General features: G+C 32.2%; 1 protein-coding gene across 1 annotated transcript in view; it reads left to right on the plus strand.

Annotated features, from left to right (window-relative positions):
- Window positions 1-13,371, plus strand: part of LOC129230564 (small subunit processome component 20 homolog) — a 141,772-nt gene that overhangs the window by 100,768 nt on the left and 27,633 nt on the right. The window contains exons 45-48 of the mRNA XM_054864969.1: window positions 1,774-1,941; window positions 5,389-5,552; window positions 8,972-9,110; window positions 11,957-12,073. Of these exons, the coding sequence (XP_054720944.1) occupies window positions 1,774-1,941; window positions 5,389-5,552; window positions 8,972-9,110; window positions 11,957-12,073 (588 nt within the window). The remainder of the gene's footprint in view (window positions 1-1,773; window positions 1,942-5,388; window positions 5,553-8,971; window positions 9,111-11,956; window positions 12,074-13,371) is intronic.

Here is a 13,371-nt window from a genome sequence, read left to right on the forward strand (position 1 = left end):
ACACACACACATACACAAACCCCCTACACACAAACACACATACCCCCCCCCCCCCCCCATACACACACACATACACACACGCTTACATACACACACACTCGTGAATGGGGAAAAACATAATTTGAATTCCAGATGTCAAAAATCAATTTTTTTTTTTTTTTTTTTCATAGCTTGAATGTTTTTTTTAGGCTATGTAAAATAAACAACATACAGTTATGGACAAAGCCTTCATTTGCACAAGATTAGACCTTTTGCACTTTTGTCGTGACTCTTAGTCTTTAAGTAATTAGGGTACATAGTCATGATTTCAAGAAGAAATCATTATTCTTTAGATTAATTTTGACTATACCTTAAAAGTTATTACTTCTTCACATTTTTAATTTAGTTGCTAAAATTATATGCTAAATCAAAATTTTATTTTTTTACATTATATTATCTGCGGATCATATGCCACTGTGGATTATGCAAAGATTTTTTTTTTCTTCAGGTCAATTTTAGGACCTGAGAACAATATGCAGGAAAATAAGGTACTTATTAAACGGTGATTTTTCCTAGTCAAAAAATAAATTCATAACGTTATGTGCTGTAAATAAATTTTAGGATAAGTCTACTGTGGATATCGGCCATAAAATCTTTATCTTTATTTCCGCATCCTAATCTCGATTCCTTTTTAATGTTTATGCCTTGTATTACCCATTCTAGAAAATCACCAGTCATTATGACAGGTGCACATTTCTTGGCCATTTCCATTCCATTCGTAGAAACAAGAAACCCAACGAATAAAATCCTATTGCTATTTGTGATTCCGAAAAACATAATTTGAATTCAAGACACCGAAATTCAAATGATTTTTTTTTTCCTGAATTCATCTGAATTTATGAGGAAAAGCTTTTGAATTCTTGTGTCAATAGGTTGGCAGATTTGGTGGTTCGTTTTTTCCTTGCTATTCAGTTTAAATTACTAGATTGTGCAAAATTCTCATTTTTACTTTGACTGTGTTGAATGTTTGATTTATATCTTAAAACTAAGTTTTATGATATAAATCAAACATTAAACACATTTTGTTTAATAACATCAAACACAGTAATGTTTGATGATATCTCATAAAACCAAGATTTTTAGTTTGCTAACTTTCGCACGGTGGAACAGTCAACCACTATCTCATCCAGGTAAATAGATTTTTTTGCTTATTTCGTTTTGTAATTAACTAATTCCAATATGTTTATCCTTCACTTTGTTTTTTCCTGCATTTCTCCATTTGATACATTGCTTCCATACATAGTTTTTACCGCTGGTAAATTTATTGTTAATTTATACAGAGTGGTTTCATTTTTGAACTTTTTGCATTGTTTATGGGTTTTCTTGAAAATTTATTACTTAAAGGTTTTTTTTTTCCTGATGGAATTATATAATAATTTATGCCTCCAGGTGTCATTTTATCTTTTTTTGTTTTTGTTTAATTTCTATTTTTTGATATTTATACTATCTCCTGTTCCACCATGTTGCTTTTCTCGGATGACTTTTCATCCAGAAGCTCACACTTCTTAGCATTGAAAAAGGTGTTCCTTGTAACACCAAAATACGTGTCTGCAAGAATTTTGCAATTTTTGTGCTTCACAATGTTGGATTACTAACTGTTCTTACTGTTCTAGATTATAACTGCTTCTGGACCATATTGATGGTTAATTTGATTTGTTTTGTGCTTGTATTGCTGAAACATTTAACGTTCAGAACAGCAGTAATAATAATCAAAATTTGTTCTGTTTGTTCTAGATTTGCAAAACTGAATTGTTTACTGATATGGCTGAAGAAAAAGAAGTGACTAAAATTACTGGAAAAGTGAAAGAAGCTCGTAGCATAAAAAGTTATTCCATACTTCAAATACTTAGCAAATATGTGTCTGAAAATCTTCTATTAGATCTTATTATGCCATTAAAAGAGGTAGTCAATGCACTCTTGCTCTGTAATGCTTTTAAAATTTTCTGTCTTAGAAGTTTATTTCAATTTCCAGGCTTAGAAGGTTAAAAATGTACAGTCTTGAGCAAAGAAGAGACCGAAGGGACATGATTCAGTTGTTTAAGTTTATTAAAATGAAAGATGTTACAGGGCTGAAGTTTAGCACTGAAAACAGGACAAGGGGTCATTGTTTTAAGCTATTTAAATCTCAGGCTAACATGGATATTAGGAAAAATTATTATTTTAGCATGGTAGTGGAACCTTGGAACAGCTTACCGGAAGAGGTGGTAATGAGCAAGGGAGTAGATAGTTTCAAGAGGGCCATTGATCTTCACTGGGGATTGTAAATTGACTAGGACCAGTCTAGCTGGGCCCAGAGCCTATTGCTGGTCTTCACTTTTGTATTTGTATTTAATATTTTTTGATTGTAATATAGGGGAATGTGGAGCAAACTCTACTTTTAGTGCCACATATCTAGCAATATTTTAAGTAGGTAGTAACATATGTAGCCTATTTCAATGAAGAAAAAATTACCTCTGAAAATCAAATACAATAAAACCTGTAAAGTTGACCACCTGTCTAAGTTGATCGCTTTTGTCAGGAACGGAATTAGTCCTATCTTATATAATGAAGGAAAACCTTTGTAACTTGACCACCTCTCTATCTTGACCACTAATATACACCATCTTTGGTTTGGGGTATTGTAAAAAACCCTTTGTAAGTTGACCATTAGGCAAAAGCATTTCAATCTAATGCTTTTGCCTAGTGATGAACTAAAAGTTTCATCAGTTATGCCTCAAATAAGTAACCAGACAATTTAGAAAAACCTATGAATATTTCTGTTTCCATCGAAAAACATTGGGCTAATGTTAAGTCCCAGAAGAAGTGCCAAACTTCAATAAGGAGTTATTTTGTTGAAAAGTAGATTACCATTGTTACAAATGTACAAGAAAAAAAATCAAACAATTTTAAGTCACTTTTGACTTATTATGAATTTTTAGGAATTGTTAATGTCAAGTAAGTAGTTTTTCATAAGCAGTGAGACATTTTTTTTCCTTCGATCGATTTACAGATATTTTAAATTTGTATGATAATTTACACGTCATTCTGGTGAATAATCTATAAAAATATTTTAAATCTTTTTACTTATTGTTTTAAAGTAATGTTAAAGAATGAAATTGAATTTAAAGTATTTCAATTAGTTAAAAAATAAATGCATAGGGCAAGAAATGACAAAAAAAAAGTTTTCGTTATTACCCTCTATAAGTTGACCACCTGTCTAAGTTGACCACCAAAGTACTGCACCGCAAGTGGTCAATTTATACAGGTTTCACTGTAATATGATAATGCAAGCAATTTTCAAAAATTGATACTCATGCATATTGTAATATTTTGTTGTAAGTCAAAAATTATGTTTGTCATTATTAAATGATAAAGTTCCTGTTTTTAATATTTTAAATATTAAATGAGATCTACCAATATGCAGTGCAAAGTTTATTTGTTTAATATTAAGCTTATTTGCATTTTAATTGCTTGTTACAGTTAGTCAAGTGCATGTGTGGGAAAGTGAAAAAGTAGTTCATTTCATTTACTTATTCATTCTTTTTTATCTAATCACTTTCCTATCCATTTATTAATTATTACATTTACATTCTTTCATTTTGTAATTCTCTCATTTATTACCTTATTAATTTTTTTGTTTATTGTTTTACTTCCTTTTCAGTCATTCTTTTGTTCAGAAATTTATTTGATCAAAAATATTTTTAATAAGCATATCGAAAATTTTTTGTTGGAAAAAATATTTTATTTTTCTCTAGCTCCATTAAAAAAGAAGTGAAAAATCTCCACATTTTTTTGCTAGTACGGATTAACTGCCAAAAATAAAAAATAATGTTTCAAAGCAAGTTTTATTATGAAATATATTGTTTTTCTCTATGTACCATAATTTTCAGAACAAATTTCTAACTTGTTCATTTTGAAAAATGTAAGCTATCTTAACTATTTCCCTTTGTCCCTCATTCTACCTACTTGTTGTTAAGCTTTATTTTATTTTTTTCACTTCACTGGAGTTATTTATTAAAAATTTGCATGCTCCTTGGCAGGGATTAAACATTTTCCATTCCAATGTTCGGATTCTGCCAAGAACGAGTTCTTTTTCGCGTAAGTGTGCAATCGTAGGTGGAATTAGTCTTGTGATTGACATCAAGAGGGGAGAAGGGGTTACATACTAAAAGGTTGACATAGCCTATCGATGATCTTTTGCGTCCTCGTAGACTATAGCTCTGATCACGCGACATTTCTTAGGTTTTGGGGAATTCGTTTATGTACTGTACACTGTATAAAAAATAACAAAACGTACAACTTCAAATTTTACATTTTTATGAAATTACAATGCATAAACGGAAATTTTGTGCGCATTTATTCATTAGTATTATTAGTGTGCTATTAGTATTACTATAACTGAAGTTAACTTATTGCATTTAAGCTTATTTTTGGGTTTTTCACTAATGCGCAAAAATTTAGCTGTCCCCTTTCGTCGCGTATAAGTGAGAGGTCACTGTATTTCTATTAATTTGCCTCTTTATATTAATTCAAGGTGTGAAAATTTTAAATATATGTTTTTGTATTTTTGTCTTGCAACATGTTTTTTTTTTATCACTGAAAGTTTCCTAGATTAAACTCTATTTCACTTTAAAATGAAGTCTTTTTTTTTTTTAGAATCTGATTTTTTTTACTATATAATATTTATATTTGTTTCATAACCGAGCATGAATAATTGTACACTACAAAGACATATTGTCATAATGTTTTAAAATATTTACCATCTGTTTGTATAAGGTCTACTGAAAAGTTCTGTCTGTTTCTCAAGAGAAGGAAATTATAACATTTTTTTGTATATTAAATAACATTTATTCTATAAGACAATTCCTATCATTATTCTGTGCCCCCCCCCCTTTTTTTTAATGTGATGGTCCTGTGCAAATATCATTTTTAAAAAAATCTCGTCAGATGGGAGAAACAATGCTAATGCAGTGTTAAAGAAAGGTATCTGATATGGGTTATGTGGTAAAGACCTGTTTTCATATTGAAACTTCAGTCACTATCATCAGGCGGAATTTTCCGGTACACCTAATATATATTTTGAATGAAAATCACCATAATAAACACCAAAGCAAAATTACTGCAAACTAAGCTCATAAAACATTTAAAAAATAACTATTTACAAAATTTTTAACAATATTGAGAAATTTTTTGACCCAAAAAATATTTGCCCTCATGCCCTGTTATTGAAATAAAAGGTTGCTGTCCCCTGAAATATTTTTTTTTCTTTTGTAAAAATAACACAAACGTAATGTAAATTAGTTTTAAACCTCTTTTCCTTTTGGTGAGTTCGCCCATTATTTTAACTAGTTATTTTGTTTCCTGTTTCAGATTTTGTTTCAAAAAAATAGTCACAAATCTTTGAAAAAAGTATCTGAGTGCTTACGACATATTGCCGTGGGATTGAGTGAAAACTCTGGTGTGTCTACTAAAGGATACCTCATTTTTACTTATTCAATTGCCAATGAAAACATTCCTGGACTTAATCCGAAAAAGTAAGTATTTTTGCTTTTATTTTGTAATTGACATTCACCTTGTGTCACACCCATTAGTAGAAAGAGTACAATGAAGAACCTATTTGGGTCAGGCCCGTCATTTAGCGTGTCTCCTTATGCTTAGACAATCAAACCGAGATCCCCATCTTACCAAGCATAAAAATGTAGGAGGTATTTTGAGTATTTTTTGTTGAAACTAGAGATAAGAACTGAAGGGAAGATGGGTAACGTCAGCTTTTCAAGTGTTTGCCCTGGTTTGGAAAAATCGTAGATTTGACACACTGAGTTCTTCTTAAGCCACCCCAATGGTGAAATCAAACTCGAGATCTGAGTAAAACAAAAATTATCCATAAATAGGGAAGGTATATCAACTAGTAATACATAGCCCTTATAGATACTGTATTTCTAGCCTGTTACTTTCTCCTATGTGAATGCTTACACTAGATAATTGAATTTCAGTGACTTAACAGAACAATACATCAGAATTTTAATATGCAACCAATCAACTCATCACTTTTAAAACCCCCATAAAGTACAGGAAGTGCAGAATAAAAAATAATAAATGATATTCATCAATTTGTGCCGAATTTGAACGGAATTGTTAAAAAAAATTGCAAGGTAAAAACTGATATGATAACAAACTTTCAAGCTTCAAGATTGTGATTAGAGGTGCGACATTGATGGCAAAACATCGATTTTAGAAATTTAAACATCGATGGTATTTATACGTAGACCAAAAAACATCGATGTTTCCAAACATTGATCTTTTTTATCAATGTATAAAATGTATTTTTGAATATACTACACTAATTTAAGCAATACAAAAGAATACGTATCCGACGAATATATTGAAAATACTGAACCTTAAATTATGAATATAATTTAATAAGAATAATTTCACAACATCTTGGTATTATAGTAGGGCAAAAATTGATAATAAGACAAGCACCGATTAATATAACTAGTTATAGTAATAAGGAGTAATAAGGTACTTTTTGTTTCAAACTGAATGAAACTAAAAGTAAATTTACATCAAAAAAGAATCTAAGAAAAATGTATCATAGCACTACCGTAAGTTTAATAATGAGAAAAAGTTGTGCTAATTATTTTAAAAATGCAAAATTAATTCTAACAATTATTTTTAAGAGCAAGAAGTATGTGTTGTACTATTAGTTAATAATTAAACACAAATTGTGAGTAATAGTAGGTCGACTTGTTGGGGGAAATCGATAAGTAACCCCGAATGTTGGTGTTGACAGTTTGGAGAAAAAGAAGTTTGTTTACTTTGTCCCCCAGAAGCGCATTTCTCTTTTCGCAGACTATCCCACCAGTCAGAGAAACATATCTTTCTGATGGAACAGAAATTGCCATCACTATCAAATACTTCAAAGCAACTTTTACCAACTCTTTCTTACCAGTTATAATTTTCACCCTAGTAACGTATAGGATATCCCTTTAGTTTAAGAACTGGGGCCTTGAAGTAGACTGCAAATTTTGGCACCAGACTACCAGTGTTAGGTTCTTCCAATAGCTTTGATCTTTTCCTCACTCTCTAGTTAAGCTTTTACTATCTTGTAGTGATCTTCCCAAAAATCATCTTCTACACAGAAAAGTTAATCATATAAAATGGGTGCAAAAAAAAAAATTTCTATTTTGGCAACTCCATAAAGTAAATTTAATTACCTTACCTAGCGAGAAAATTGGAGCAAATTTTATGATAATTTTCAATTAAAATGCAAAAACATCAACATCAAAAAAACATCGAAACCAAAACATTGATGGTCCAAAACATCGACATCGATGTCCCACCTCTAATTGTGATCATCAAAGAGCTTACTCTTAGATTTTCTTACCAAAGAACTAATGCTTCAGCTGTTGACGTATGAGCAGCTGAATGACATATGAAAACCATCTCAATTCCTTACTGAAATAGAAGCTGTTGATAGCACTATTAAGGTGTGTGTCCAAGGGGAGGGCTTTGGGGATTAAACTCCTCCCATAAGGGAAAAAAAATAATAAAAAGCCAAATGAAGAAAAGCGCACATTTGACCTAAAATTAACTTTAATGCAGACTTAGATAAAATGGAAAGCTTTCTGCGAACACGAATACTAACTGGAAAATTTTCTGCAAATAATTCTTTTGCCAAACTCACCCTTGAATAAAGAATTAAATTTATATTCAGATATGAAAAAGGCCAAAAAAGAAAAAAAATGTTCTAAATCATTTATTATTTTTTTACAATAACATAGTTTGTGCTTATTTTCCACCAACTGAAGAAAACTGCCAAAACCATTATTTTTTTTCAGTTATGTACTTTAAAAGGCTTTTGGAAAAAGGCATTAACAGAAATAAACTGGGATTTTTTTAAAAATTCCTCTTTTTTTAAATTGACTTTAGAAGTTTGAAAAAAAAATATCTGCAGAGCCAAAAATTTTCTGCAAACGCTGTTCCCCGCGTTTGTCGATATTATGCAAGACTGCTTTAATGTTGCAGTTTGTGTACAGCAATATTTTTTAAAAAATTCTCTTTGAAGTTTCTCGGCAATTTACGACTGTCTTCTCTTTATCAACTAAAATCATGTTTTGGAAAAACTGATGGAGGAACCTCTGAATGAACTGTCAAAGCATTCACAGCATTTAATATTGTTTCTTTTTAGGTATTTATGATGACCACTAAGAAGATGCATACTAATTGTGTTCAGTAATGTATTTTGTATCTGCAACAAACCTCTTCCTATTTATTTTGCTAAGCATTAACTTAGAATACAAAACCTGAAAACATATGTCGTAAAAGAATTTGGATTTTTTTTTTTTTTTTTAAACTTGTTGCAGTGTACCGCAGTGTAAACAGATTGTTTGATTTGAATCTAAACAAGCAGTTGAATGAACAATTACTAAGGTTACTAATACAGCCAGAACTTTCCTTCTGGGAAGTGAGGTTCGTAATGGGTCCTGACATGTATACAATTTACAATAATAGATTTGGTAATATTACTTAAAACCAAGATCTCTGGGAATTTGGACCATCTGCTTTCCTCCACCAATACGCCCCTCATTATATGCCCCACAGAAAGTAATTATTTGACATACTGTTGTTTTCCTGACAATGCTGGGAAAATTGAAAAAAAAAATCGAAACCAAAACCCCTCCTTTTATGAAATCCTGGGCATGGGGCCTGGTTATTAATAGGAGTTGATTGACATGAACTAGACTGAATGAAGACTAAGATTTTTCCTTCATGAAAATATCTTTCTTCTACAGTTTTGTTTTCCACTGTGCTCCATTAATTTACTAGATTCGCCACCAGACATGTGTCAATGATATCAGAAAATTTTCAATCTCAATATATTTTGTTATTTGTATTTTTTAACTTGTGTGACTGAGAATCTTACTGATTTCTTCTTTTTCTCTCTACTCAGGACAGTAACAAAATCCGACAGTGCAAAATTTCAACGTGAAGATATTTACTTAGTCCCTAAAGAACCAGGTAGAAGTGGACCGCCTTCGAAAATAAACAAAAGAACTAATGTGCATATTTTTGTTGAATTTGGATTGCAGGTGACCTTTTTTTTTACTGTTTAAATTTCTATCTCAAGAAATTATGAAATATGAATTCAAATATGCATAAGAATTAAGAATATTGTTAATTTCTTAATTGCATAAAAGGCAGAATTAAATCCTAGTTTTTATCTTACAACTTAACAACAAAATCGACTCACAAGAGTGGTGAAGAAGGTGCATTTAGAAATAAATGAACAGTAATCATTTTCAGATGAATAGGAAACTACCTTTTTTTTGAGCAATCACGATTGCTTATTGTTCTCACTTGACTGTTTTGATGTGCTATCATTTTATTTTCCCGCCAGCACCTTCTGCCGCATCACCGTCGACCGGCCGCCTCACGATGCTGCGAAACTCTCTCGCGAAAACCATCTCCAGGTTGCTTCAATATCCTACACTTACATGCATACATACACCTACACACAAAAACAAACACATACACACACAGCTACCCACACACTCATGCCTGTACACAGACACAAACACGTATGCATACACACACATACACATTTCCCCCCTCCCACACAAACACTCATACACACAGCTACCCACACAGACAGAAACACACATGCCTACACATACCCCTACACACAAACACACATACCCCCCCACACACACATAAACACACACACCTACACACACACACACACTTGTGATTGCGAAAAACATAATTTGAATTCAAAAGGTCAAAATTCAAATTAATGTTTTTTTTTTTTTTTAAACAGTCGATGCAGTTGAGTTTTGTGCAAAAATTAGGTAAGAAATGAAAATAAACCAACTGTGCATGTAATGTGATTATTTGTAACGCTTTTGATCTTTAGCAGTTTTTTGGTATAGGGTAACTGCACCAGTAACAGACATGCTTAAGACATTACGCTCAGGTCAACTCAATTTTCTGGGCCTTTTAATGTATTAAGACTTTTAAAACTATTTTTCTCTCATGCAACTAACATCTCATCTATTGTTTGACTGCTTCTGGTATCTTTGAATTAGTTGATTCCATCTTTATTTGCTCAATTTCGAAAAAGGTCCGACTCCCCAGTAACAGACGCCGAAAAATCTGATGATATCTAGTAACAGCATGAGGAAAGGATGAGTAATGGGCAAAATTCCATTTTGCTCTTCAAAATGTGCATAAGTTCTTCATTTTTAGATCCTTATTGAATGAACATGAAAAGCGGTCAGACCTTGTTGTAGCTAAGATAAATAAATACCTTTGTGCTGAACAGTAAAGTAAGAAAAACAACATTAAAAAAAAGCACAAATTTGCCAATTACAGCAGACACTTGTTTCGTTGTTACAGGGAACGCCTTTTTCAATGCAAAAAGTAATGAGCTTATGGATGAAATGGAAAATTTGTGCTTTTTTTAACGTTGTTTTTCTTACTTTACTTGTTGTAGCTGTTCATAACCTTCCACCACGGCCTTGTAAATACCAACTGGCTCATAAAATTTACTCTGATAACACTAAATGGTTGCACCATATTCATGGGCCACAGCAATATCAGTTTTATCCATCCAAAATTCTTACTATTTAAGTCCAAACTTACTACTGTCTGTTCTGTTACTGGACCCTTGTCTGCTACTGGTGCCGTTACCCTAATTCTTTTGTCAGAATGAAGGTAAGGGCTGTGGTAGCCCGATCGGTAGAGTGTCGGATTCGAGGCCGGAGGGTCCTGAGTTCGAACCTCAATGCTCGAAGATCCACCGTCGTCATTAAAGGGGACTGGGTGATGTTAAATATGCTCGTGGTCTCAATGTCCTGCAAGTGAAACGATACGGCTGAGGGTGCTAGCACCAGGTAGCTATTAGCTCCTGGTCTAGTTCTAAATTCTCATTAACTGTTCGATCCGGTGATGGTGCTGCCATCTATCGGTATAAAAAATAATGGAGGCAAGGCACTTAGTATGCAGTCCTCGACATAAATACAGTTGTAGTCAGTTGTGACTCGGAATCGAATCAAAAAAAGGATGAAGGTAAAATTTCAAAATGGAACAGAACTAATAAAGGGAAAGTGAGACCAATAATTACAGACCGACGAAATCCAGTTAAATGATATTTTATCAAATTGCGTGCCCAAAATTGAATCAAATCCAGTGTCAACGTTATAATATTTGACAAGTTTCTCATAGAATTTATGTTAAACAATTAATATGTCTATCAGCTATTGATTCACAGCAAACTAGGAAGTTTAGTCACACAGTCAAACCTCGTTAACATGAAACCATTTAACGCATAATAGCACTTAACATGAACTACTCATTTGGCCTCCTAAGTTAACAACCATTTATTTATTTTTTGGATAGGATGAATTTTTTTAACATGAAATAATTATTGTGATCCTGTGAGTTTAGCATTGATGAGTTCAAACACCCTTAAAATGATTACATTGTTTTGCAGAAATTGAAAACTTGCTGCATACCCATGTTTTATAATAGCAAAAAGCTCCTTTCTCAATGCCAAAAAAGGTTTGAGATTACGGAGCTCTAAATAAACCACCAAAAGAGCCTGTTTGTTCTATTATACTCGAGAGATTTGTTTCTTTACATTTATAATGTTTAAAAGAAAGACTGAATGTGTTAAAACAAGTTGATTTTCGTGTCAGATACAATGCTATATGATTTGGAATCATCCTGGTGTACTCTATAACAAAAAAAATTTGGTAAACCTTTTCAGATTTACCCTGCATATGGATACATATATAAGTTTTCTTTTTTCTAAGTTAAGATTTCTACAAATAATCTTCTATAATCATAAAAGTTCTGGATGTTATTTAAAACAATAGTTTTTCTGTACACTCTGCATTGTTTTATATTTATCATTTATTTCTTCCCTTTATTTTAGCTTTTTAGTTATTGCCTGAAGAAAGATAAATTTGATAAAAACCAGCAAGAAATATTGGAAATGTTAGACCCTTTTGTTCCTCTTCTAGCAGAATGTCTTTCATCAAACCATGTGAAGGTATAATCAGTGTACGCATTATATTTATGTGTTGTGTGTTTCTTTTTAAAGCTTACATTTTTAGACTTTTTAAAATGTGTTATAGAATTTGCTGGATAAAAATACTAGTTTGTTCAAATAAGTTTTACAATTTGTAAAATAAAGCAATCCCCATTAAATTCAGGAGTTGCAATAGAAAAAAAAAGCAAAACTGATTGTAGAAATATAAATGTTTTTTAAAAACGTTTTAAAGGTTGAAGCAATCTTCGACAGGAAATCATAAAATTGCTTTTTATATAAATGAGACATGTTTATTAAGTACCCTTTATTTGGCATACATAGACGACAAAATTTATGTATGACAAGTTAGAAATACATAAAAGTAAACTCAGTGGCAACAGCGCATGGGGCCAACTCCTATTGTTCTCATCTGACTTTTCGTGATCAAAAGGTCTGGGTTGCAAAGCAGATTTTCCAATTAGGTGGTCAGCCGAATGCCAAACCCCAGTATTTAGTTCCCAAGCACGCTTGGTGCCCATTTTATCGAACCACTAAAGGTATGAAATGCTGAGTCGACCATGTCCAACCTGGAAAACTTAAAAGTACATACTATCTATAAATAAAGTTTTTCTCTTCACAATGATCTACCTTGAAATACACCACCAGCTCAGTCATTTCCAGCCGAGGACTGCAGTTTCGTGCTTATTAGCACTCAACAATTCCATTGGTTTTCCATCTCCAGCTCAGTCACTTTCCTATGCCGGGCTGATGAGTGCTAATAAGCACGAAACTGCAGTCCTCGGATGGAAATGACTGAGCTGGTGGTGTATTTCATGTATTTCTGCTTTAGCCCTGGCTAATGAGTGTAATTTACTGAATGATCTACCTTATTAGTGTTATGAGGATCAACTTCTATGTAAAGAGATATATAATGTACCCTGATTATTCACTCAAGTAAGATTTCGTTATTCTTTGAAACTGCACCCCTTCCCCCTATAATCCACTGAAAATTTATTCATTATCTAGTCTCTGAGATGTAAGGACCATTTCACAGTATTTTGTCCAAATGTAGAGTCTGCAGCATGATACTTTTTTTGCCATTACTGTTTGATTAGCATATTGCTTTATTTTGAGTTTATGTGTTGGTATAAGAATAAAATTTTGTGCTAATTGAACAGTAAATTAAATAGTTATGGCAAAAAAGTGTCATGTTGGGAACTCTACATTTGGACAAAATACTGGTGAAAGTGAAAACTCAGTCGGAAGCATCCTGATAGGTTATAAGATAGGTAGCCTCACGTGGACCATACTAGCTTTAA

The sequence above is a fragment of the Uloborus diversus genome, chromosome 9 (genome assembly GCF_026930045.1).
Source record: "Uloborus diversus isolate 005 chromosome 9, Udiv.v.3.1, whole genome shotgun sequence".
In the NCBI taxonomy this organism is placed as follows: domain Eukaryota; kingdom Metazoa; phylum Arthropoda; class Arachnida; order Araneae; family Uloboridae; genus Uloborus; species Uloborus diversus.